The following is a 27,267-nucleotide window of genomic DNA, read 5'->3' on the forward strand; positions in this document are numbered from 1 at the left end:
TACATAACTTTTATTATGTTAAGTCATGCTCCTTCCATACCCAGTTTTGTGTGGGTTTTTATCATGAAGGGATGTTGAATTTTACCCAATGTTTTTTCAGCATCGATTGAAATGATCATGTGGTTTTTGTCCTTCATTCTGTTGATAAGATGTATCACAGTGATTGATTTACATGTGTTGAACCATTCTTGCATCCCTCGGATAAATCCCACTCGGTCATGATGAATCTTTTTAATGTATTGGTGAATTCAGTTTGCTAGTATTTTGCTGAGGATTTTTGCATCAATGTTCACCAGTAATATTGACCTGTAGTTTTTTTGTTTGTTTTTTAAATATATCTTTGCTTTTCGTATCAGGGTAATGCTGGCCTTGTAGAATGAGTTTAGAAGTATTCCCTCCTCCTCTATTTTTTGGATAGTTTGAATAGGACTGATGTTAGTTCTCTTTAAATGTTTGGTAGAATTTAACAGTGAAGCCATCGGGTCCCAGGGGTTTCTTTACTGAAAGACTTTTTATGGCTTCAATCTCATGACTTATTATTGGTCTGTTCAGGTTTTAGATCTCTTCATGGTTCAGTACTGGTTGGTTGTATGACTCTAGGGATTTGTCCATTTCTTCTAGATTTTCCAGTTTATTGGCATATAGTTGCTCATAGTAGTCACTAATAATTCTCCGGATTTCCACAGTATCAACTGTAATGTCTCCTTTTTCATATCTGATTTTATTTATTTGGATTCTCTGTTTTTTCTTAGTCTGGCTAAAGATTTGTCACTTTTCTTTAACTTTTCAAAAAGCCAATTTTTTGTTTCACTGATCTTTTGTACTGTTTTCTTCATTTCAATTTCATTTATTTTTGCTTTTTTTTTTTTTTTTAAATGGAGTCTCGCTCTGTTGCCCAGACTGGAGTGCAGTGGTATGATCTCGGCTCACTGCAATCTCTGCTGCCCACGTTCAACTGATTCTCCTGCATCAGCCTCCTGAGTAGCTGGGATTACAGATGTGTGCCACCACGCCCGGCTAATTTTTGTATTTTTAGTAGAGACAGGGTTTCGCCTTGTTGGTCAGGCTGGTCTCAAACTCCTGACCTCAGGTGATTCACTGCCTTGGCCTCCCAAAGTGCTGGGATTACAGGCGTGAGCCACTGTGCCTGGCCTGATGTTTATTATTTATTTTCTTCTACTAATTTTGGGGTTGGTTTGCTCTTGCTTTTCTAGTTTTTAGCATGCACTGTTAGGTGATTTGAAGTTTAAAAAATTTTTGATATAGGCACTTATAGCTATAAATTTCCACCTTAGTATGGCTTTTGCAGTATCTGCTAGGTTTTGATATGTTGTCTTTTCATTATCATTTGTTTCAATAAATTTTTCAATTTCTTTATTAATTTCTTTATTGACCCACTGGTCATTCAGGAACATATTATTTAATTTCCATGTATTTGTGTAGTAATTTTCCATGTATTTGAGACACAGTCTTGCTCTGCCTCCCAGGCTGAAGTGCAGTGGCATGATCTCGGCTCGCTGCAACCTCTGCCTCCCAGGCTCAAGCGATTCTCCTGCCTCAACCTCCTGAGTAGCTGAGATTACAGATGTGCGCCACCACACCCAGCTGATTTTTGTATTTTTAGTAGAGATGGGGTTTCACTATGTTGACTAGGCTGGTCTCAAACTCCTGACCTCAAGTGATCCACCCACCTCGGCCTCCCAAAGTGCTAAGATTACAGGCCTGAGCCACTGTGCCCAGATGACCTAATGAAAAATTTCTCAGAAGGTATCCCCATCTTAAAGTGATACATGACTGTACTTCTGTAGTATCTTTGCAGAATACTAAGCTGTTTTTAAAGGTAAGAATAAGATATGTTTGGGCACTATTAGCAATATTATGTAACACTGTTCTAGAGTTCTCAATGTTGACTATTGACATTTCAGTTAGATAATTCTTTACTGTGGGAGCTGTCCTGTGCCATGTAGGATGTCTAAAGCAGCATCCCTGGCCTTTACCACTAGTTGTTCAATAGAATCCCTGCTCCCCCACCCCTCATCTTTCGGTGTGGCAACCAAAAATGTCCTCAGGCATTGTCTGCTGGAGAGCCAAATCACCACTACTGATAATACCTTGAGAATCACTACTCTAGAGGTATTAACCATCATAAAAAAAGAAATTAGAGATATAAAAGTTGAAAAAAGTTAACATTATTTGAAGAGAATAAATTGTTTTGCCTAGAAAACTCAAGAAAATCAATTGAAAGACTATATATATATATTTTTTCAGACACAGTGCTGTTCAGCTGCACAGGCTGGAGTGCAGTGGTGCGATCTCGGCTCACTGCAACCACCGTCTCCCGAGTTCAAGCGATTCCCTCAACTCAGCCTCCCAAGTAGCTGGAATTACAGGCACCTGCCATCATGCACGGCTAATTTTTTTTTTAATTTTTTTTTGGATTTTAGTAAAGATGGAGTTTCACCATTTTGGCCAAGCTGGTCTTGAACTCATGACCTCAGGTGATCTGCCCACCTTGGCCTCCCAAAGTACTAGGATTACAGGTATGAGACACTGTACCTGGCCCTGAAAGACTATTTTTAAAAATGCTAAGATAATTTAGGATATAGATTTGGACACAGTATTCGCATCAGTATAGTTGACTCTTGAACAACACAGGTTAGAACTGAGTCAGTCCACTGATATACTGATTTTTTTCAACCAAATGAGAATGGACATAGAGTATTCACAGGATTTGAAATGTGGGTATAAGGAGGCTGACTTTCTGTGTACTCAAGTCCCACAGGAACAGCTTGGGAACTTCAGAATGAGCTGATTTTGCTATATACTGAGCATCCTTGAACCAATCCTCCATGTATACTGACGGATGACTGTATACAGAATCTATAGCCTTCATATATATGTATATGCATTATATATATATACACACACACACACCTAGTATAAAAATATAAATACTCCTAGTATATACAGGTCATCTAAATACATCTAGTATATGCCTTCATATATATATATATTTATGCATACAGGCACTGTTTCATCATAGAGGGCATTAGAAGCCTGTACTTTCTGCAGAAGTAGTTTTGGTGTTTAAAGACAAAAAAAGTTATAAAAGGCAGCATTCAGCAAAGAGGCTTAGAAGTTATTTTAGTTACTCTGGTGTATGTTTTTTTTCTTTCAACATTTGTGGGCTGGAACGGGAATGTGATGGTGTATGCCAGCTTCTACTTATGTGCATGCTGACACTCCCAGGCTTAGCAGAGGAACAAGACAGAATGAACCTAGGCTCTAGATGACCGTTGGAGAAGAGCCTCTACTCTCCTGAGACCTTCCTGAGTCTGGACTGTTTGGAGAGAGAGATATAAACTTCTCTCCTGTTTGAGTTACTGTATTTTGTAGCCTGTTCTTTGAGCAGGTATGCTGTCAAAAACTGAAACTTGGCCATGCTTCATGGGTGTGACGGCAGCGTGGATTCACCAACTACTTAAATGAGAAGCAAAAAGGGATTGGCAGTTCATCATTCGTTGAGTTCCCTGACACAGAAATATTATGATAGTGTTTTATTTCAAATAGCTCTCTTGACATTGCAAGATTCATTCATGCACAATTGCTTGACTCAAAATGAGGTTCTCGTTTAAAGGTGGGATATTGCTGTCTTCTTAGAAGCATTCTTTCTCTAGAAGCTACTCCTCTTTGTATATATTATTCGTATTACTAATTACATTAGCACACATCACAAGGTGATTGAGGCGGTACTTGACACCACAGTAACTAAAATAACCTCTAAGCCTCTTTGCTTAATGCTGCCTTTTATAGCTATTTTTGTATTTAAACACCAAAACTACTTCTCCAGAAAGTATAGGCTTCTAATGCCCTCTATGATGAATCAGTGCCTGTATGCATTTGGTTTTTCCATTTAATAACTATTTATTAAATTCCTATGATGTGCTGGGCATTGTTTTAAATTCTGAGGATTTGTGGATGATCAAGATAAGCAAGGTTGCTGTCTTCATGTAATCTCACAAACATTAGATAAGAAAATTATTAGGAACAAAATTAAAATACCTGGGTCCACCATAAAGGCAATTCTAACCTTCAGTCTTTTAAAGTAGAACCATATTATCCAGATTTTGTTATCTGAAACACTGTTATCGGCCTACATTGCTTTTACCATAAAAAGTACAGTCTACATAAATACTTCAGTGCTAAGCTTTTAAAAAATAAATGTACTTTTCCTTCCTATCTCAAACAATATAGGAACCTCTAAGTCTGTAGAACTAATGATAATGTTCTGTAGTTTTTTCTAATTATTCTATGGAATAATTAGAAAAACAAGCAGACACCAGAACTTTGGAGGATGAATATGATTCTCAAAACCAGTAAAATGAGAGTAAATAGGTATCTTTAAAAGATAACGAGTAGATGAACTTGCAGTTACACAGGATAAGAAGTCTAGAGATCTAATGGACAGTATGAGGACTATAGTTAACACTGTTGTATTTGAAAAACTTGCTAAGAGAATAGATTTTAGGTGCTCTTATCACATACATGACTATGTGAAAATCAATGTGACATCATTAAAAACGAAACAAAATATACCCAAATGGAATATAGGCTGGGCTGAATTCTCTCATAAATGTGGCCATAGTCTTATGGTACTTGTGCACATGATCATCTGAGTATTATGTCTCCAAGAAAACAGAGTCCATCTATATTGTAAATGTTTCTCAAATGGGGGTAAGAAGATATATTCTAAAAAATTCTAGCGTTTTCCATGAGAATTGAAAATTTTAATTAAATGTAATGCTTTAATTTCAATAATAATCATTAAAAAATTAATACAGTATGCTATTTGATTTCAGTGCACTTCTCTGACACTAATGAAAACAAACAAAACTAGAGGCGGAGTTAATAAATAGATGATGTGTTTGCAAAAAGAGAATGTCAAATAGCATCACGGGACACTTTAACAATGAGGGTTGCCCCATAATTGTTTGTAACTAAGAATCTGATTGGTATAGTGTCTGGTATCACTTAATATTTCTCTTTAAGCATAATGCTAGCAGCCATTGATTCAAACTACTCTAAGCTCAATTCATCTATAAATATTTTTACACATCAATTTTCCCACATGCAAATGGAATCATACTATACCTATCATTCTGCATCTTAATTTATTCAGTTAATGATATATCTTACAGATCATTCCATATTAAAACATAGGGTCTACTGCATTATCTGTAACATATAATATTCCATCATATGGGTATACCATAATTTATTCAACAGTGTCTGACTGATAGATACTTAGAATGTTTCAAGTCTTTTATTACTACAAATGATGCTACCAGAATATCCTTGTACCTATGTCTCTGTGCTTATGTGAACTTCTATTAGTAAGACATGGTCTCAATAGTGAGATTCATGAGTATATGCCAAATTTCTCTCCAAGGAAATTACTGATTAGTTTACACTCCAGCCAAAAATGTATGATTGTCTGCTTTCACTATTCTCTGCAATATAGTGAATTATTAAACTAGGCCTATTTCTGGGTAATTTGTAAAAATCTTTTATTTGTCAGAATTCTTAACATTTCTCTGACATACACATTGGGGGTCTTTTTACTAGTTGCTTTCCATTTTTATGGATTCAAATGTATCAAAATTCCTTTTACAGTTTCTGGGTTTTGTGCCTAAAGGTCTTCTCCATTCTGAAACTATATTTAAGGAATCATCCCTGTTTATTCTTTATGCATTTACTGCTTGATGTTCAAATCTTTAATTCACTGGGAATGTATTTTGGAGCAAGGAATAAGCAAAGGTGTCAGCTTTGTTTTTCCTACATAGCCTGTTGTCCTAAAACCAGTTGTTGAACTTCTTGCTCCAAAGATCTGAAAAGTCAGCTTGTTTCTACACTAAGTTCCATGACAGATTCTGGACTTTGTCTTTTGTTCTACTGATTGACCTCTTAAAAGAAAACAAAATAATTAAAATTTTAATATCTGTATTTTTATAATCTATTTAAATATTCAATAGGTGGTCCAACTAATTTTTATTACAAATAAAACTTTTATATAAAAAAGATTTCTGAAAGTATTATTATTTTTGAGACAGGGTCTCACTCTGTCACCTAAGCTGGAGTACACTTGTATGATCTTGGCTCACTGAAGCCTCTACCTCCCGGGTTCAAGTGATGCTCCCACCTTAGCTTCCCGAATAGCTGAGACTACAGGCGCATGCCACCTTGCTCGGCTAATTTTTAATATTTTTGTAAAGACAAGTTCTCACTAAATTGCCCAGGTTCATCTCAAACTCCTGGGCTCAAGTGATCCTCCTGCCTCAGCCTCCCAAAGTGCTGGGATTACAGGTGTGAGCCACCACACCTGGCTGATTTCTGAAATTATGATGAAATTAAAAAAGAAGCTAATTTATCCACTCATAACTTTTTGTGAATGTATAACATAATGAAAAAGACAGGTAACACTTACTGAGCACCTACTATGTACAACAACTTTTGTGAGGAATAGGGGTAAAATATATGATGTTAAGTAAGTTAAGGTTCATCAAGGAGCTCCAACCTGGTGAGAGAGTCTGTGCGCTTATATCATCAGTTTGCATTTTTTCCATCTACCTTTCTCTCATACACACTGCCCTTAACTAATCAATTTTCATGCCCTTTCTATCTCTGTCTCTCATACACACTCACATACACATTTGTTAAACTATTACATACCTGTTTGATTGCTTTAACAGCCAAAGTAACTGAGAACAAGACTGCCTGACTAATGCTGCTCTGACAGGGAACGTTACAGGTTGACTTAGTTCATTACATATATATTCCATCTCTTTCACCATTGTCCAATTGTACCCTTAAAAGAAAAGAAAAAAATTTAACCTTATTGATTGAAATCTTGAAAGACAATTAAATAAAAGAGTAAATTACCTACAATTAGGTAAAACCATAGATAATTCATAGGTAATTCATAATACTTTCCATTTGGATGCTAAGTGAATTAAAGTGCTACTTAATGCAAAAAAAAAAACTAAGTGGAAAATGGAGATAAAAAATCATTCCACAAGTGACCTAGAGCAAATTTAACAAAAAAATTAAGGCATTAAAAAGGTTTTACTCATCATTCAAGCACAAGAAAAGAAAATTTACACCACTAGATTTTCTTTACTTTCAAGATTTTAAGGCTCTTCTTTTAGGTACACCTGCATCATTCTTATTCTCTATAAACTTGGATTTTCTATTTTTGTTAAATTTTCTTTTCCAAGAAAAGGTAGCTTTGGGGTATATACTAGCTGGTTAAGTGATAGTTAACATCAAATCAATTTTCTTTTTGGCTTGCCTAAATTATCTGTACATTTTACTTAAAGTAGAAATAGTGGTAAAAAAAAATTGACACACATTCTCTCTCTCTCTATATATATATACATATATATATAACATATATTTAAATCATGTTAAGACATTGCGGGGCCAGGCACGGTGGTTTATGCCTGTAATCCCAGCACTTTGGGAGGCCAAGGTGGGAGGATCACTTGAGCCCAGGAGTTTGAAACCAGCCTGGGCAACTTAGTGAGACCTCATCTCTACAAAAAATTTAAAAATTAGCTGTGTGTGATGGTATGTGCCTGTGGTCCCAGCTACTCTGGAGGCTGAGATGGGAGGATCGCTTGAGCCCAGGAGGTCAAAGCTGCAGTGAGCCATGATGCACTGAGTACCACTGCACTCAGCCTGGGTGACAGAACCAGACCCTGTTTCTTAAAAAAAAAAAAAAAAAAAAAGGCCAGGTGCAGTGGCTCATGCCTGTAATCCCAGCACTTTGGGATGCTGAGGTGGGCAGATCACTGGAGGTCAGGAGTTCGAGACAAGCCTGGCCAACACAGTGAAACCCCATCTCTATTTAAAAAAAAAAACACAAAAACAAGCTGGGCGTGGTGGCACACACCTGTAATCCCAGCTATTCAAGAGGCTAATGCACAAGAATCTCTTGAACCCAGGAACCTGGGAGGTGGAGGTTGCAGTGAGCTGAGATCACGCCACTGCACTCCAGCCTGGGCAACAGAGCAAGACTCTGTTTAAAAAAAAAAAAAACCACGTGGAAAACACACTTGCTTGTTTCTAAATAGCTTCAAAAAAAAAAAAGTATATATATAGACAGAGAATATACATCTTTATATATAAATAAACTATACACACATATAATTAATAAATAAATAATCTATACACACATACACACACACATACTTTTTTTGGGGGGGACAGAGTCTCACTCTGTTGTCCAGGCTGGAGTGCAGTGGCACAATCTTGGCTCACTGCAACCTCTGCCTCCTGGGTTCAAGCGATTCTCCTGCCTCAGCCTCCTGAGTAGCTATAGCTGCGACTACAGGCACGTGCTACCATGCGTGGCTAACTTTTGTATTTTTAGTAGAGACGGGGTTTCGCCATGTTGGCCAGGTTGGTCTCGAACTCCTGACCTCAGGTGATCCGCCCACCTCAGCCTCCCAAAGTGTGGTGATTATAGGCATGAGCCAACACGCCCAGCCAGAATATATCTATTTTAAGTAACTCTATACTCTATCAAAAGCAAGTTGTAAAAAATATTGGTCAGTCAGTAAAGGAACATTTTACAGAAATCTTAAGTGAATATGTTAGTTTAGCTGCTAATTTCCTGATAAAAAGAAGGGAAATATTCCACTTTCCTTTAAAATCTGGAAAATTATATTTTTAAAAATTAGAAAAAGAGATTGCTAACAAAAGCTTTACTTATATGACTATAAATGTATGAACTCTCTTAAAATTTGCAGCATCACCAGTGAACATGGCATCTACCTGAAAGAGTAGACGGAAGGGTCTACACGTACCTGAAGGGTCAGGCCTTTTTTTCCATTAGGCTTAGATTTTGTCGAATGGGTTTTGGGCTTTGTATTAAAGATAACATTTTTATACCTGGAGGATATTTTAATTTGACCAACAAGAAATACATTATTAGAATTATTACCTTCATTGACTTTCTCAGGATGCCATCCTGTTGTCCAACCCAGGGAAAACGTCACGTCTGGAAAGAAGAATGTCACGGTGTCTAAAAATGGTTTTGCATCTATTACTTTGCTATTTCCATTTGGACCAGGAAGAATATCGGCATTAATCCATACAGGGCGCTTCAGATGCCTCTTCACATTTTCCAAGAGCATCATGGATGGTTCTACAGCTGCCAGACTAAAAATATAATTTGTTGTCAATTAGATTCCTTAGGTAAAGTAAAAAGAAATTCTTTTAGACTGGTGGTCTTAATGTTCTCAAATTCGTAAGAAAAATACAATAATGTCTGGGTTAAATAAAATCAGAGATCACATAGCACCAGAGAGAAAAGCTAACATATGCCATATCTCTAAATGTTGAATTGTGCTTATTATTCACGAATATACCTTAGAGTCTATAAGTATACGAATAGTTGCACTACTTGTGGACAAAATAGAGGTTTCAAAACTCCATATTAGGATCACTTAGTGTGAAAACAGTTTTTAAAAAGACACAAATATTAACTTGTTAGAGAATGTATAATAAGATAAATGAAATACTCTTAATAACCTATAAATTCACATTTATGAAATACCCAAGTGGATCCAAGCTCTGTATCTCTAATTCAAGCTCATGACCCTGGAGAAAAAAAGTAGCTTCTGTCCTTTATATATTTTTGGGTGAGTTTGGATACATAAACACTATTCTAAAAATGACTGCAAAATATAAAATTATAGTATTTCCTTCAAGTTTCTGTTTCATTTTTCTTCTTTTATTGTAAGAACCTTTTCTGAAAACTAGAAACATGCATATTTTAGTTTAAATTTAAAAAGCAACTTCACTCTTTTTACTTCCCTACCTATATTCTAGCTGATACCTACAGACTTTGAAACAGTAGGGTTTTAATCAGCTTCCATAATTTTTTACTTGCCTATGTTCATTTATAAGAAAATTACCTTGTAGTGAATATTGTAATGGGAGGCTAAGAATTTTGGAGATGGATATTGGAGGGGAGAACACTCACCAACCCCTCCTCACATTTCCCTCTCTCTTCTAAGAGACGGCAGTACTTCTATCCATACTTCTTTTTCTTTTTTTTTCCTGAGACGGAGTCTTGCTCTGCCGCCCAGGCTGGAGTGCAGTGGCCGGATCTCAGCTCACTGCAAGCTCCGCCTCCTGGGTTCACGCCATTCTTCTGTCTCAGCCTCCCGAGTAGCTGGGACTACAGGCGCCCGCCTCGTCACCCGGCTAGTTTTTTGTATTTTTTAGTAGAGACGGGGTTTCACCGTATTAGCTAGGATGGTCTCGATCTCCTGACCTCATGATCCGCCCGTCTCGGCCTCCCAAAGTGCTGGGATTACAGGCTTGAGCCACTGCGCCCGGCCTTCTATCCATACTTCTATCTCTCCTCTCTCCACTCCACTTGGGCCGCCTACTCTAAGAGAAGAAATTTAAATAATCTTATTATTTATTGGGTTGTGTTTGCCAGTAAGCAAGGATACTATGTACTAAAACCAGGGGAACCCAGGCTCTATCCCTTAGCCTCTAGCCCCTTTCCCTCTGCTCCCATGTGGTACACTTCCTTCTCACTCTTCTGCCCCTGAATGGAGGGCCTAGATTTTAGTGGATTAATAAACCCTAATGCTGGACTCTGCAGACTTTAATTCAGATGCTGTCATTTGTCTCTTTTAAATTCTCCCTGCCTTGCCCTATGTCAACACTATGTTAAAACCACAATTCTGAGATCCAACGCTGTACTTCCTACAAAATTGCATTTTTGGTAGCAAGCAACTTGTACCTGTGACTCCAAAGTTTGCTTGCCTGTCAGTCCCATAGCAGCAGCCAATCCCCCATGAGGTGCTGCTTTTCATGGGTGGAGTAAGGACAAACCTTGAACTAATCCATGCATGTCTCCTGCCAAGCTCCTCTTTTTCCAGAAAGGACTCTAATTTCTTAATAAATCTGGTGTCCATGGAATCTGGGTTAAATACTAATTTCCAGTTTACATTTCAAGAGGGAGCCTCTTAGGCTTTCTCAATTTAGTAAGCTGCCATAGAGTGGTTTAAGATCGATTCTCCATCTGATAATATCCAGTTTCTTTTTTTTTTTTTGAGATGGAGTTTCACTCTGTCACCCAGGCTGGAGTGCAATGGCGTGATCTCGGCTCACTGCAACCTCCACGTCCCAGGTTCAAGCCATTCTCCTGCCTCAGTCTCCCAAGTAGCTGGGATTACAGGCATGTGCCACCATGCCCAACTACTTTTTGTATTTTTAGTAGAGATGGGGTTTCACCATGTTGGTCTTGAACTCCTGACCTCAAGTAATCCACCCACCTTGGTCTCCCAAAGTGCTGGGATTACAGGCATGAGCCACCGCACCTGGCCAATATCCAGTTTGAAACAGCGTATTCTCCTACAAATCGAAATTTCACCAGTGTTTACTAAGTGCCTACTACATGTGAAGCACTGTGCAGTTAAACATAAGGAACTATGACAAAGAACATAGTGAAGCAAGAATTTAATACATTTATTCCATTCTATATGTAAATGTTTTAATTATCACTAATGTAGACTAAGGATAATGATATTTTCTCTTAACCAGAAACTTAAATAAGAAAAACAAAACCTGCAGTTAAACAAATTTAAAACCTCACTAAGGAACCAAAAACTTTTTGTTGTAGTTCTTATTTTCTAAAACTTGACAAAGTAATTCTAAAGTTCTTCTGGAAGAAAAGGTGTAACTTTTTGTGGGAGAAAAAAGGACTGAGGACAAACTTTCCTAAACAACAAAATAAAATATACAGTAGTCCCCCTTGTCTGCAGGGGATATGTTCCAAGGCCTCCAGGGCATGCCTGAAACCACATAGCACCCAACCCTATATGTACTCTGCATTTTTTCCTACACATACCTATCTCTGATAAAGTGTAATTTATAAATTAGGCACAGTAAGAGATTAGCAACAAAAACTAGTAATAAAATAGAACAATTATAACAATATACTATAATAAAAGTTATGTGAATGTGGTCTCTCTCTCTCTCGAAATAGCTTACTGTACCCTACTCATCCTTCTTCTTGTGATCTGTCAATCTGATAACCGTGACGGCTATTAAGTGACTAATAGGTGGGCAGCATATACGATGTGGATACGCTGGACAAAGGGAAGGGATGAGTCACATCCCAGGTGGGATGGAATGGGAAAGTACAAGATTTCATCACACTGCTCAGAATGGTGTGCAATTTAAAACTTATTCATTGTTTATTTCTGGAATTTTTCATTTAACACTTTTAGACCATGGTGTACTGCAGGTTACTGAAACTGCAGATAACAGAGGACTGCTGTATACTACAAGAAATAACAGACCAGCCTGGAAGGTTCAATATTGCATGTATTATAAAATAGACACATCCTTCTAAATCTATAAATTCCATGTAATTCTAATTTAAAATACAGTGGCCAACATTCTCAATTCTTATATATATTAGTATTAAGTTTCCCATAAGGAAGTGCCAAAGCTTCACTAAGATGATCATCGAAGAGGAAAGTCCTGGTCGGAATACTACCGAAAAGTGCTCTTTGGTGGGATTTATTTAAGTCTCCTGAAAAGAATATAAACTTAGTTATTATAGAATATATTTTTTCCTAAAAAGTTATTTGTAAATCGGACTTCTAAATATCATACCCTGCTTTCCTATTAATTTCATTTAAAAATTGGGAATGATAAAATAAATATCATACTTAAAATTATAACAAACTATATAAAATTGCATTGTTTAAGGGAAAGTAATTCTTGGCTAAAACACTGAAGAGTTGGCTAAGACTCCAGATAAAATTTAAAAATATAATACTTGTTTTCCACTTTAAGACGGCGTTTCACTCTTGTTGCCCAGGTTGGAGTGCAATGGCGCGATCTCGGCTCACTGCAACCTCCCCCTCCCAGGTTCAAGCGATTCTTCTGCCTCAGCCTCCCGAGTAGCTGGGATTACAGGAATGTGCCATCACGCCCGGTTAATTTTGTATTTTTAGTAGATACGGGGTTTCTCCATGTTGGTCAGGCTGGTCTAGAACTCCCAACCTCAGGTGATTCGCCCACCTTGGCCTCCCAAAGTGCTGGGATTACAGGCATGAGCCACTGCGCCCAGCCAAAATATAATAATTTTTATTTGTGTTACCAAATAAAGTAACTTAGAAGCACAAAACAAGAACTACTAAAATTTAACTAACAGGTCATTCAGCTGCTCGTACAAAGGCAGTGAGTGTAGCATTCCGGTTAAAAGCGTGAACTCTCCAGCCAGGCTGATAGCTCTCTAGTTCCATTAACAACTATGTGACAAGTGGGCTCCTTAGCCCCCTCCACCTCCATTGCCTCATCTGGAAAATGAGCGTAACAGCAATAACCTACCTCTTAGGATTGTTACGAGAATTTAATGAAAAATACATGCAATGCTTTTAGAACAGTGTCTGACATGTAATAGGTGTTCATATACCTATTAGTTTAGATTGAATCTCCTTCAAATATGTTATGATTGAAAAAAAAGAAAACTTGCAAAATCTTTGTTTCAGCGGCTCAGCCCTTTTGTGGTAGCTGGTAGCATTTAAGAATGAATGAGCTGATCTGACTGGTGAGAAGCCAAAGAATATGTCACAGGAAACAATTCAAGGGGCAACAGTAAACATGAAAAACTGAGCACACGACAAGTCAAGGAGATCTAAAAGTTTAAGCCATCAAGCACTAAAGATCAAATGCTGTATTTCATGGTATAGAGAACACTGGACTGGTTTCAGGAGACCGAAGATCTGGTTGTAGCTTACCTGTCAAAGCTTACCTGTTGCCCTTAGGTACATCACTTAACCTTTCTGGAACTAAGTTTCTTTGTCAATAAAATGAAATGGAACCATTCATAACTCAAAAAGCTTATGATTTTTAATTTTTTATTTATTTTTTTATTCTTTTTGAGACAGAGTTTCACTCTTGTTGCCCAGGCTGGAGTGCCGTGGCATGATCTCAACTCACTGCAAACTCCACCTCCTGGGTTCAAGAGGCTCTCCTGCCTCAGCCTCCTGAGTAGCAGAATTACAGGTGCACGCCACCATGCCTGGCTAATTTTCTGTGTTTTTAGTAGAGATGGAGCTTCACCATGTTGACCAGGCTGGTCTCAAACTCCTAACCTCAGGGGATCCACCCGCCTTGGCCTCCCAAAGTGCTGGGATTACAGGCATGAGTCACCGCACCCAGCCAAAAAAAAAGTTTATGACCTTAAGATAGTTCTTTAATTCACAAGACCTTGTCAATCCAAATTCCTGTATATCAAGATTTTATATATCTATTCATTCACCAACAGTATAATAAGGTTTATTGGTATATTTTGCCCCATAACAAATGGTTAGAGTCATCTTAAGAATCCTACAAGATTCCAAGTCCTTATTAATTTCTTGAGATAATTCTATTTAAAAATATTACTCAGAGATGAAGTAGGCTTACTGCCAATCCTAGATTTCAATAGCAGCTGCCTTCATAAGCTTTACAGTGTGCTTCTGAAGTGTTGCTGTATATTTCTGGCTTTCTTTATCATTTTTACACTGCCAAAATACTACAAAAGCAAAATTTCCTGTGATGGCCACAGTGAAGAAAACGACAACTTACTCTTGCTCTTCAGTATTAATGCCTCCAAATATTATTATTATTATTACTACTATTATTATCATTTGAGAGGGAGTTTTGCTCTTGTCGCCCAGGCTGGAATTCAATGGCCTAACCTCGGCTCACTGCAATCTCTGCCTCCCAAGTTCAAGCAATTCTCCTGCCTCAGTCTCCCCAGTAGCTGTGATTACAGGCGCCCACCACCATGCCTGGCTAATTTTTGTATTTTTAGTAGAGGTGGGGTTTCACCATTTTGGTCAGGCTGGTCTCGAACTCCTGACCTCAGGTGATCCGCCTACCTCAGTCTCCCAAAGTGCTGGAATTACAGGCTTAGGCTACCGCGCCCGGCTGCCTCCAAGTATTATTTTTAAGGAACACTTTGGTTATTGGAGAATTCTAAATAATTCCCTTTACAAATATAATAATATAAATCAAATAGGGTATGCATTAACTAGCTCAATGAATTTCTCCCAGCTCTCTCTCTCCTGGATTACTTTCTAACAAACGTAACATTTTTGTTTGTTTGTTTGTTTGTTTGTTTTTTGTTTTTTTTTTGAGACGGAGTCTCACTCTGTCGCCCAGGCTGGAGTGCAGTGGCCGGATCTCAGCTCACTGCAAGCTCCGCCTCCTGGGTTTAGGCCATTCTCCTGCCTCAGCCTCCCAAGTAGCTGGCACTACAGGTGCCCGCCACCACACCCGGCTAATTTTTTGTGTTTTTAGTAAAGATGAGGTTTCACTGTGTTAGCCAGGATGGTCTCAATCTCCTGACCTTGTGATCCGCCCATCTCGGCCTCCCAAAGTGCTGGGATTACAGGCTTGAGCCACCGCGCCCGGCCACAAACGTAACATTTTTAACTTACCTTTCTGTTGTCACAATGGTCACTTATGATAAATTCCTTTATAAAAATTAATCTAACTTTAGCCTTTAAGGGTCTCCAAAAAGCAATTTTAGTAAATAACTCAGTGGGTCTTAGGGTCATTTAGGTTCAGTCCTGAAATAGAGTCTACAATCCCATTTTCAGTTTGGATAACATAAAAAAAAAATAGGTAATCAGGTACAGCTATTCATTTTTTCCCAGAAAATTGAACATGTTTATACAAATACCTTTTGAAATCCAGCTTGATGCCTTTATTGCTTTTTGTAACTTCAGTCAGCCACTCCTGTAGAGTATTATCACTGTTTGTTTCAGGGGGATGGGCCATAATTGGCTGGCTGTGTTCTGATCCATCACTTGGAAGAAGGACATCAGCCTCTATCATGTGAGCAGTACCTGTCCAAATAAAAGAACTTCAGTTAATGCTAAGAAAACAGGGCACAGAACTACAGGAGCCGCCATGTTCAGTATCCTTTTGAGGAAGATAAAAAAAAGGAAAGAAAAGTAACACTCAGTGAGCAATGATCCCATGCCAGGCAGTATACAAGGCCCGAACCCGTGGTCCTTATTTTTTAGATTAGCAAACAGATGCCAAGAAGTTAAATGACTTTCCCTAAGTCACACAGATCTTAAGCTGTTGACATACTTTTGAATTTCTTTCTAATACCTAGCAAAGTGCATACATAATGGAAGGCTTAATAAGTGCTGAAGTTTTCTGGGAATAAAAATTGTACTTTTATCTCCTCAGTCCTCAAATTAGAAATTATGGATATTCATTGCTCATGTTTGAAAGTCCACATTAAAAATTCACTTCTTTGACTTACAGTTTAGTTACTGCTTAAAGGCAGACATCCTTTGAGCAGGTAATGAGCTTCAGCAGACACGGTATAAGTATGTTCAGCCGGCTGTGACAGACTGCCTCCAAGATGGCTGCCAACAACTCCTCCAGTATATGCATACCGCTCTCCCCATCAACTTCCTCTTCCCTGCCTCTTCAGCTGGGCTGGTCTCGTGGTGGGTTGGGGCCATAATTCCCAAAATAACATAATCTTGAATTTTGAAATCCCAGAAAATCAAAATCCCTAAAGTCTAAAATCTCCAAAATCACAATCCCGAAAGATCAAAATCCAGAAAATATTGGAAAAAATAATTTTAAAAACTCTTTAAAATACATTTACTTACATTTTTTTAAGTTTCCTTTTCTTTTTTTTTTTTTTTTTTAGAGACAGGGTCTTACCCTGTCATCCAGGCTGATACAGTAGCAGCATCGTACTTCACTGAAGCTTTGACCTCCTGAGCTCAGGCTATCCTCCTGCCTCAGCCTCCTGAGTAGCTAGGACTACAGGTGTGTGCCACTATGCCCAGCTGATTTTTTAAAAAAATATCTGTTGTAGAGACAGGGTCTCACTTGGTGATCTGCCTTCCTTGGCCTCCCAAAGTGCTAGGATTATAGGCGTGAGCCACCATGCTTGGCTATTTCCACTATTTTAAATTGTCAACATTATTTTTTATAATTCACTATGCTACATATTTCATCTTTGCGTTGTTTTCAGTATTGGAGGTATAAATTGTAGAAAGACTTTTAGAGTGTTCTCATTTGTTTTATGCATTTTTTCTCAAATTTGACTCCACAGAGGTGTGTTTTCACAACATTGACTTTGTGTGTAACCATTGTGCTTATTGATAAAAATGTTGAAGCTTTCACAATAAATGAAGAGATATCCGTTTGTACATCTGCATTTGTGAAAGATAAAATTTCTGAAGATCACAGTTCCTTGGGTGACTACATGTGTGATGGCAACCCATCACAGTTTTTGACTGATGTTGTCAAGAGACTTAGGTTATTCATCAAGTTATTTCAGATGACTGCAGTTATTTAAGCTATTTCTTTATGACTACAGTTCATTTGCTCATAACTGTCATATCTCTGCAACTGATTAATATACCTGGATGTTTATGCTTGCAAAAATGTGTGTTATTTTTGCCTATGTTATTGTGTAAAGTGACCTCTGAAGTGTTCTGCCATGTTTTCATGGGTTTCTCAAATAAATGCCCTTTTAAAAATGAACAGAATGGGCACAGTGGCTCATGCCTGTAATCCCAGCACTTGAGGAGGCCAAAGCAAGATTACTTGAGCCCAGGAGTTCAAGACCAACCTGGCCAACATGGAGAAACCCCGTATCTACTAAAAACTCAAAATTTAGCCAGGCGTGATGGTGTGCACCTATAATCCCAGCTACTCGGGAGGCTGAGGCAGGAGAATCACTTGAACCCAGGAGGTGGAGGTTGCAGTGAGGTGAGATCACGCCACTGTACTCTAGCCTGGCCAACAGAGCAAGACTCCCATCTCAAAAAAAAATTTTTTTAAAAAGATAAATACTAGTGGACAAAAACGAAAAAGAAACTTTGACACATGAAAAAAGTGGGATAGATGATAGGTAATCGCACAAGTGTACTCCATAAGAGGTGGCCAACTTGCACTGCAATGAATAGTTGCTTTCTTCTTTCTTTTCTTTTTTCTTCTTCTTCTTTTTTTTTTTTTTGAGACACAGTCTCGCTCTGTTGCAACCTCAAACTCCTGGACTCCAGGGATCCTCCTGCCTCAGCCACCTGAGTAGCCAGGACTACAGGCATGCACCACCACACCCTATTAATTTTTTTAAATTTTTAGTAGAGATGAGGTCTCACTGTGTTGCCCAGGCTGGTCTCAAAAAACTCCTGGACTCAAATGATTCTCTCACCTCGGCCTCTCAAAGTGCTAGGATTACAGGTGAGAGCCACCACAACCAGCCACATTTTTTTTTTTTTTTTTTTTTTTTTTTTAGGAACTTTATTTATTTATTTATTATTTATTTATTTTTATTATACTTTAAGTTCTAGGGTCCATGTGCATAACGTTTATATCATGTATAACTCCCCAATGCATCCCTCCCTCCTCCCCCCTCCCCTGATAGGCCCAGTGTGTGATGTTCCCCTTCCCGAGTCCAAGTGATCTCATTGTTCAGTTCCCACCTATGAGTGAGAACATGCGGTGTTTGGTTTTCTGTTCTTGTGATAGTTGCTAAGAATGATGGTTTCCAGCTGCATCCATGTCCCTACAAAGGACGCAAACTCATCCTTTTTGATGGCTGCATAGTATTCCATGGTGTATATGTGCCACATTTTCTTAATCAGTCTGTCACAGATGGACATTTGGGTTGATTCCAAGTCTTTGCTATTGTGAATAGTGCCGCAATAAACATACGTGTGCATGTGTCTTGTAGTAGAGTAATTTATAATCCTTTGGGTATATACCCAGTAGTGGGATCCAGCCACATTTTTTCTTCTAGGGCATGAGTCTCCTTGGAGAATACATACAGATTTATTTTCTATGTGGCATGGTTTTTTCTGAACTTCTTCTATGATTTGATATGCACCTGCATGAGTATTCCCTATTAAATTTTCCCATCTTCTGTGCCATGTTTCTATGCTGTTTTGGGTACGTGGAAATCCATTTCACATGCACTTACATGCATAACACAAATTTGGTGGAAACAATACTGATGGTCAAACAGCAACCTCATGGTGTGTCTTCTTATCCGACCATGCATGTCATTATCTTCAAACCAGTCAGTAATTTCTCTGGCTTCTTCATGCAAATGCAGCTTTAATTTACTAAAAACTCCTGGAATTTCATCAGCTGGAATGAATGCCAATGCAGATCCATAAGGCATTTTAAACTGAAGTTTTTGTCACTGCCATCTCACATGGCCAATCCACTCATCTGAGTTCTCTGTCAAAGGCATCAGGCTGAATGAAACAGACAAACTTTACTGGTAACAACTTGAAATTCACTCTTAGAAGCCTTGATTGCACCTAATTTTAAATATATCATTATAGTTTGGGCACTCAATTAGACATTAGGGATTTTAGACTATGGATTTTGATCTTTTAGTATTTCAACACTTGGGATATGGCATTTGGGATTGTGTCTTTTGGGATTGTGATCCGCACCACTTGTGACCTGCTTTGATCAACAGAAGGTAGTGGAAATAAAACTGTCAGTTCTAGGCCTAGCCTTTAAAACAGCTGGCACCTTCAGCTTTCTTACTCTTGAAATCCAGCCACCATGTAAAGACATTTAGGCAAGATTACTGAAGACTGATAGACCACGTAGAGAGAGAGAAGCCACATGGAGAACTAAGACTTCCTATCTGACAGAGCATTAAGGCCACTGACATAAGAGAGAGGTCATTTTAGAATTTCCAGGCCCAGCTGAGCTCCCAGATGAATGCAGCTATATGAACGTCCTCAGCCCGTACTACATGCAACAGAAGAACCACACAGCTGACCCACAAAATCATAAGGAAAAAATATACTACTGCTATTTTAAGTCACTCATTTTTGGGTATTCTATTACACAGCAATAGATAAAAAGCAACAGGTACCTGGAAGTGGAGTGTTGCCATATCAAAAACCTGAAACATGTGGCACTGGCTTTGTGACCTGGTGGAAGCTAAGAAAGGCAAGGAGGGAACTGTTCATGGAAGTTGGAAGAGCAGTGCAGAAATTCTTATTGGAAGCTTGAGAACAATAAGCTCATTTTATTGTTTTCCATAGTGGTAAAACTTCTGGCAACACTGTCACTGCAGCAACTGGTGGAAGATGGAGAGGATACCCAGTAAATCTGTGTATTTGGCTGACGAGGTTTCCAGGGGAAATGGTGAAAAGTGGCAACTGGCTTCTTTTAATCACTTACGATAAACAATGAGAAGAAAGAGCTAAGCTACATAATTAACGTTTCAGATTTTCAGCAGCATATAGAGAAAATATTTCCAACTCAGGACTTCCTGAATTCAAAAATAAAACTGTTTCTTATTCCTGTCCTCTCCAGCTGGCAAGAGATTCTCAAAGTAAGAGATAGTCTTGGGCCAAAAGTTAAATCTAGGGTGTTGCCTGTCTTAGTCTGTGTTACACTGTGATGACAGAATAACAGACTGGGTAATTTATAATAAACAGACATTTATTGGCTCACCATTCTGGAGACTGGGAAATCCAATATCAAAGTGCTGATACTTAAAGAGGGCCTTCTCACTGCATTTTCACCTGGTGGAAGGCAGAGGCAGAGAAGACCCACTTTCCAAAGTCCTTTTATTATGGCATTAAACCCAACCATGAAGGTGAACCCCTCATGGCCTAATCACCTCCCAGTAGTGTTACACTGCCAATTAAATTTCAACATGAAGCCAGAGTGGTGGCTCACTCCTGTAATCCCAGCACTTTGGGAGGCAGAGGCGGGAGGATCACTTGAGCATAGGAGTTCAAGATCAGCCTGGGCAACGTAGTGAGACCTCATCTCTACTGAAAAAAAAAAAAATAGCCAGTTCAAGACCAGCCTAGGCAACATAGTGAGACCTCATCTCTACTAAAAAAAAAAGAAATTAGCCAGGCATGCTGGTGGCACAGGCCTGTAGTCCCAGCTACGTGGAAGGCTGAGGAGGGAGAATTGCTTAAGCCTAAGAGGTCAAGGCTGTAGTGAGCTGTGATTGCGTCACTGCACTACAGCCTGGGTGACAGAGTGAGACGTTATCTCTAAAAAAAACAAAAAATTTCAACATGAGTTTTGGATGGAACAAACATTCAAACCATAGCACCACCATTAAAATACGGCCTCAGTGTCAATATTAAGCCAAGGGTACAACCATATGACCCTTTATTAAGCCCTCGGAAAGAAGGTGCCTCATGTAGTCACATAGCTAGATATGGAATCTTCTGGAATCTTAAGGGTGTTACCCACAGTACCTTAACTTGCATACCAAAGTAGAGAGAGGTCTACCTCAAAGAGACTTGGGGGTGTGGCTTCTGATTAAATTTAATATATTAAACGCCCACTATATTTTTAAGGAAGATATATCTACTTGGACACAAAAGGACAGAGACAGTTCAAAACGAAAAGAGGTCTGTGGGCTCCCAAATTTCTACAGGCAGGGAACAGGCTAAGAAAGCTACTCAGCTGCGGCCGGGCGCGGTGGCTCAAGCCTGTAATCCCAGCACTTTGGGAGGCCGAGACGGGCGGATCACGAGGTCAGGAGATCGAGACCATCCTGGCTAACACGGTGAAACCCCGTCTCTACTAAAAATACAAAAACTAGCCGGGCGAGGTGGCGGGCGCCTGTAGTCCCAGCTACTCGGGAGGCTGAGGCAGGAGAATGGCGTAAACCCAGGAGGCGGAGCTTGCAGTGAGCTGAGATCCGGCCACTGCACTCCAGTCCGGGCGACAGAGCGAGACTCCGCCTCAAAAAAAAAAAAAAAAGAAAGCTACTCAGCTGCAAATATGAGCCAATTTCCAAAAAGCACACAAAGAGATGCTCACCAGCATTAGTCTTTAGGGGATGTAAATCTACACCACAATGGGACACCAACTCACATACACAGAGCTGGCTATAATTTTTTTAAAAATGTACAATAACAAGTGCTGGCAAAGACGTGGAGAAACTAGAACCCTTATCCACACTGCTGGGAGGAATATAAAAAGGAGCAAGCAGGCACTTTGGAAGAGTTTGGCAGTTCTTTAAAAAGTTAAACATATAGTTGCCATATGATCCAGCAATTCTACTCCTAGACATATAAGCAAGAGAACTGAAAACACATGTCCACAAAAACACCTGTATGTGAAATGTTTACAGCAGCAGTAATCATAGTAGCCAAAAAGGGAAACAACCAATGTCTATCAATTGATGAGTGGATCAACAAAATGTGGTATATCCACACACACAAAAATGATTCAGCCATAAAAATGAATAAAGAACTGATACACACTAGAAAATAGCTGAACTTTGAAAGCATACTAATTGAAAGAAGCCAGTCACAAAAGGCCACATAGGAAGGTGCTTCTTGAATTTTGATTCTGGAGTCAGGAAAAGTCTTTTTGAGGAAGTGACAATTCAGCCGATACTAAAGGATCAGCCTAAGGAGTTAGCAAGGCAGAGTGTGGCGAAAAGAGCTTTCCAGGAAAGAATGTGTATGACAGCCCAAGAAGGAGGGAGCGCAGCCACGTGAGGCACTGCTGCGAGGCCAGTGTGGGAATTTCTAGGAATGTGAAAACACTGTGAAGGCGGACTTGGAGACACAGGCCAGTCTATGCAGGGCCTTCAGGTTATTGAGGTGGTTTGAAGGTGCCAATAAATAGCACCCCTTTCTCCAAATGGATTTTTTAATTTTTTAATTTTTTTCCAGACAGAGTCTCGCTCTGTCGCCAGGCTGGAGTGCAGTGGCACAGTCTCAGCTCACTGCAGCCTCTGTCTCCCAGGTTCAAACGATTCTCCTGCCTCAGCCTCCCGAGTAGCTGGGATTACAGGCATGCACCACCATGTCCAGCTAATTTTTGTATTTTTAGTAGAGACAGGGTTTCTCCATGTTGCCCAGGCTGGTCTCAAACTCCTGGTTTGAGGCCTGCCTCGGCCTGCCAAAGTGCTGGGATTACAGGCATGAGCCACAACACCTGGTCTCCAAATGGATCTTGAGAAATAAAATAGCCAAGTCAAGCAGACGTGGATCAAAGTATACTTGTATTACCTCTAAAGCTAGGTCAGAGGACACAGCTTAGTTGAGAGCTAAATGAGCCTGCACCTGCTACCTGCTAACTGCCACAGTAACCCTCTAGTCCAAATCTTGGAATAGTCCCTTCGAAGCAAAGTTGTAACAAATACAAATATCCAGATGGCTATTTCCCTGTGGAAGAGAAGAGCTCACTCCCTTGTCCAGCACTTTTTTTTTTTTTTTTTGAGACGGAGTCTCGCTCTGTCACCCAGGCTGGAGTGCAGTGGTGTGATCTTGGCTCACTGCAACCTCTGCTTCCTGGGTTCAAGTGATTCTCCCGCCTCAGCCTCCCAAGTAGCTGGGACTATAGGTGTGCACCACCATGCCCAGCTAATTTTTGTATTTTTAGTAGAGATGGGGTTTCACCATGTTGGCCAGGTTGGTCTGGGCCTCCCAAAGTGCTGGGATTACAGGCATGAGCCACCTCGCTTGGCCTAGGGCATTTGATAGATTAGCTCCACCCTGCCAAGAACTACAAACCAAAACAGTCTCTCCACCTCTGTGACAGAAATGAACAGTGAGGCAAGAGGTCAAAGCCTTTAGGGAAAAAAATCTCTCCTCTTGGAAACCGGAGCAATAGAACCAAACATGTTTCCATCTAGCAATTATATTAAAGATTTTAAACAGAACAACATTTGGACCAATAAAGAAAAAAAAAAAAAAAAAAAGAAGCTTGATTTATGTCTAAATACACCCCTTCGGATGCTGGGTGGAAAATAAACTGGACAGGGACAAGTGTGGAAGCAGGGAACATAATCTATCCAATTAGGATGGACTCATAAATCTATTGGATGCTTCTGGCTGCAAATAAAGAGAAATTTGGATTCAAGCTAGCAGATTTATCATCTCAAATAACTAAAAGTCCAGGGGTCAGGTGAGCTTTAAGTGTGGTACAATCAGCAGCTCAGTGACGTTATCGTGATATTCATGTCTCTTTTCTTCACTGTCATTGGTGGTATCTTCATCGTAAGGCAATTTCATCTCATGATTTTAAGACAGCTACCAATAACCACTGGGGCTACATATTTTCATGTTCACATATTTCAATTTTAAGATATAAAACTTCTTTGGTAATTATAATTACTTTACTTGAGTCTAATTGAGCCCAGTTTGATCACTTGCCCACCATGGGGACAATATGAATCATCAGAAAAACCTCAAGTGCCGATTAACTTATGGTAATCCACCCCTGGAGCTACAAATGAAATCAGTTTCCATACGCTTGTATGGAGCAGAAATGGATACCTTAATAAAAGCAAAGTTCTTGCCTGGGTGTGGTGGCTCACGCCTGTAATCCCAGCACCTTGGGAGGCTGAGGCGGGAGGATCACGAGGTCAGGAGTTCGAGACCAGCCTGGCCAACACAGTGAAAACTCGTCTCTACTAAAAATACAAAAAATTAGCTGGGTATAGTGGTGTGAGCCTGTAATCCCAGCTACTTGGGAGGCTGAAGCAGAAGAATTATGTGAATCTGTGAGGCAGAGGCTGCACTAAACTGAGATCGCGCCATTGCCCTCCAGCCCAGGCGACAGTGCGAGATGTCTCAAAAAAAAAAAAAAAGTTCTTATAGGAAGAAAGAAAAGGTGACTGGTGATGCAGTAAGAACTCAGCAGATGTTTGCTGTGTCTCTCTTCTCTAAGCTACACCATATTTAGGCTCTTTTAATTACAGTGAGGCAAAGCATAAAATAACAAAATGGCTGGGTGTGGTGCTCACATCTGGAATCCCAGCACTTTGGGAGGCTGAGGCAGGAGGATTGCTTGAAGCCAGGAGTTTGAGACCAGACTCTACAAAAATTAAACAACAACAAAAAAAAACAAAATAAACACCAAAACACCAAGACCAATCAAAGAGTTTTATACTCCTTTTATTCTCTATCAAATGCAATTCTAAGCAATGTCCAGGTACTATCCAAACAGCTTCCAGCCCTCTGCCAAAGGTGGAATTCTTCAATCATGTGAATAGTACTGAGTCCTGATGTTTGTGTGGCTTATCTCGCCAGGGGCAGGGCAGATACAGAGAAGTTGTTCTTTTATCCTATGGCCAAACCTCTGCAAGGACAATAGGGCAAGTGAATTTGCAGAAAGGTAGATGATCTAGTCTTTTATTATTTTCCCAGGATGAAGTTGGGGAAGGGGGTTGTAGGTTTCCTTTATCAATGTGGTTATGAAGGGGCACGAAAGCTTGGAATCTTTCATTTAAGAGTAATAGTCTAATCCCAGCACTTTGGGAGGCCAAGGCGGGCAGATCACGAGATCCGGAGATGGAGACCACCCTGGACAACATGGTGAAACCCCATCTCTACTAAAAATACAAAAATTAACTGGGCGTGGTGGCACACGCCTGTAGTCCCAGCTACTCAGAGGCTGAGGCAGGACGATGGCTGGAACCCGGGAGGCGGAGGTTGCAGTGAGCCTAGAGAGCGCCACTGCACTCCAGCCTGGCGACAGATTGAGACTCAAAAAAAAAAAAAAAGTAATAGTTTGCTAATTCCATTATTTCCAATAGATAGAAAAAAAATCGGTAAATGGGCAAATTGAGGAGTCTCTGGGCCCATGTAAAGTATGTTCCTAAGATCTCCTACATGAAAGATGGGAAACTACAGCAGTACGAGCAAGAAATCCTGGTGGCTTCTAGGATAATGATAAGAAAGATGGAGAGATGTGGACTAATTCAAAATGTATTTTGGAATAGAATCATAATGACTGGATGATATATTAGATACTGCAATAAAGAAAGGAGCGAAGGCCGGGCGCAGTGGCTCACACCTGTAATCCCAGCACTTTGGGAGGCCGAGACGGGCGGATCACAAGGTCAGGAGATCGAGACCATCCTGGCTAACACGGTGAAACCCCATCTCTACTAAAAAATACCAAAAAAAAAAAAAAAATTAGCCGGGCGAGGTGGCGGGCTCCTGTAGTCCCAGCTACTCGGGAGGCTGAGGCAGGAGAATGGCGTGAACCCGGGAGGCGGAGCTTGCAGTGAGCGGAGATCGCACCACTGCACTCCAGCCTGGGCGACAGAGGGAGACTCCGTCTCAAAAAAAAAAAAAAAGAAAGAAAGAAAAAGAAAGGAGCGAACAAATGACTCCTAGATTTCTGGTTGAAACATTTAAGTAGATTGTGGTGCCATTTCCTGAGACAGGAAAGATCATAGGAAGTGCAGGTTAGTAAATATAGTCAAGAATCTCAATTCATATAACATAAATCTGAGACGCATGAGAGATCTCTAAGTGGAAACATCAATAAGCAGTTGGATAGACTAATATTAACAGTCCTAACAAGAGAGGGAGACCTGGCATGGAGACAGAGAAGATATAGAAGCTGCCCAGCCCCTCTCCCTACTCTCCCATCCACAGCTCACTTTTAAAAGTGAGGGCACACTTCTGCTCGGGAGACTGCATGGTTCTAATAGTCTCATATAACAGGGACAGCCAGAGGAGGAAGTCTATATATCAAGGCATATGTTGCCTTACCCACAGGAGCTCCAGCTTGTGACCATGGCCAGACTTTGCCTTGCTTCATCAACTCCTGTTCAGCAGACCAAAGTAACTTTTCACCATTCCCAGGCTATGACGGCAAAAGGGCTTTGTATATACTATTATTATACAAATTGTATAATTTTTTTTAAGTTGTATTTCTGGATTTTCAGTTGTTAAACAGAATTTATTTTCTATTTTGACCTTGAATCCTGAGATTTTTTTTTTTTTTTTTTTTTGAGACAAGGTCTCACTCTGTCACCTAGGCCGGAGTGCAATGGCGCGATCACAGCTCACTGCCGCCTCTACCTCATGGGCTCAATCGACCCTCCTGCCTCAGCTTCTTGAGTAGCTGTGACTACAGGTACATGCCACCATGCCTGGCTAATTTTTCTATTTTTTGTAAAGACAGGGTCTCACTATGTTGCCTAGGTTGATCTTGAACTCCTGGGGTCAAATGATCCATCCACCTTGGCTTCTCAAAGTGCTGGGATTACAGGCATGAGCCAGCAGCCCCTGATCACATCCTGAGATTTTCTAAGTTCACCTATTTATTATGATCATTTATCTACAGAACCTTTTTTGTTTTCTATATATACAATCATATTGTCTGTGAATAATGGTTTTATTTCTTCCTATCATTTTTTCATTTTTAAAAACTGAGACATAATTT

General features: G+C 39.7%; 1 protein-coding gene across 4 annotated transcripts in view; it reads right to left on the reverse strand.

The window, feature by feature from the left end:
* FAM151B (family with sequence similarity 151 member B) overlaps positions 1-27,267 on the reverse strand; it is a 52,757-nt gene that overhangs the window by 10,891 nt on the left and 14,599 nt on the right. For 2 of the 4 annotated variants that reach the window (XM_033180150.1, XM_033180151.1), the window contains 3 exons: positions 15,770-15,935; positions 9,005-9,222; positions 6,730-6,865 (listed from right to left, as the gene is read on the reverse strand). In XM_033180150.1, coding sequence (XP_033036041.1) covers positions 6,730-6,865; positions 9,005-9,222; positions 15,770-15,935 — 520 coding nt within the window. Of the gene's footprint in view, positions 1-6,729; positions 6,866-9,004; positions 9,223-15,769; positions 15,936-16,363; positions 16,636-19,048; positions 19,536-27,267 lie in introns of those variants that run through there. The other 2 variants (XM_033180153.1, XM_033180152.1) reach the window with 2 other exon arrangements.

Source organism: Trachypithecus francoisi, unplaced genomic scaffold (assembly GCF_009764315.1).
Source record: "Trachypithecus francoisi isolate TF-2019V2 unplaced genomic scaffold, Tfra_2.0 Lachesis_group2, whole genome shotgun sequence".
In the NCBI taxonomy this organism is placed as follows: Eukaryota; Metazoa; Chordata; class Mammalia; order Primates; family Cercopithecidae; genus Trachypithecus; species Trachypithecus francoisi.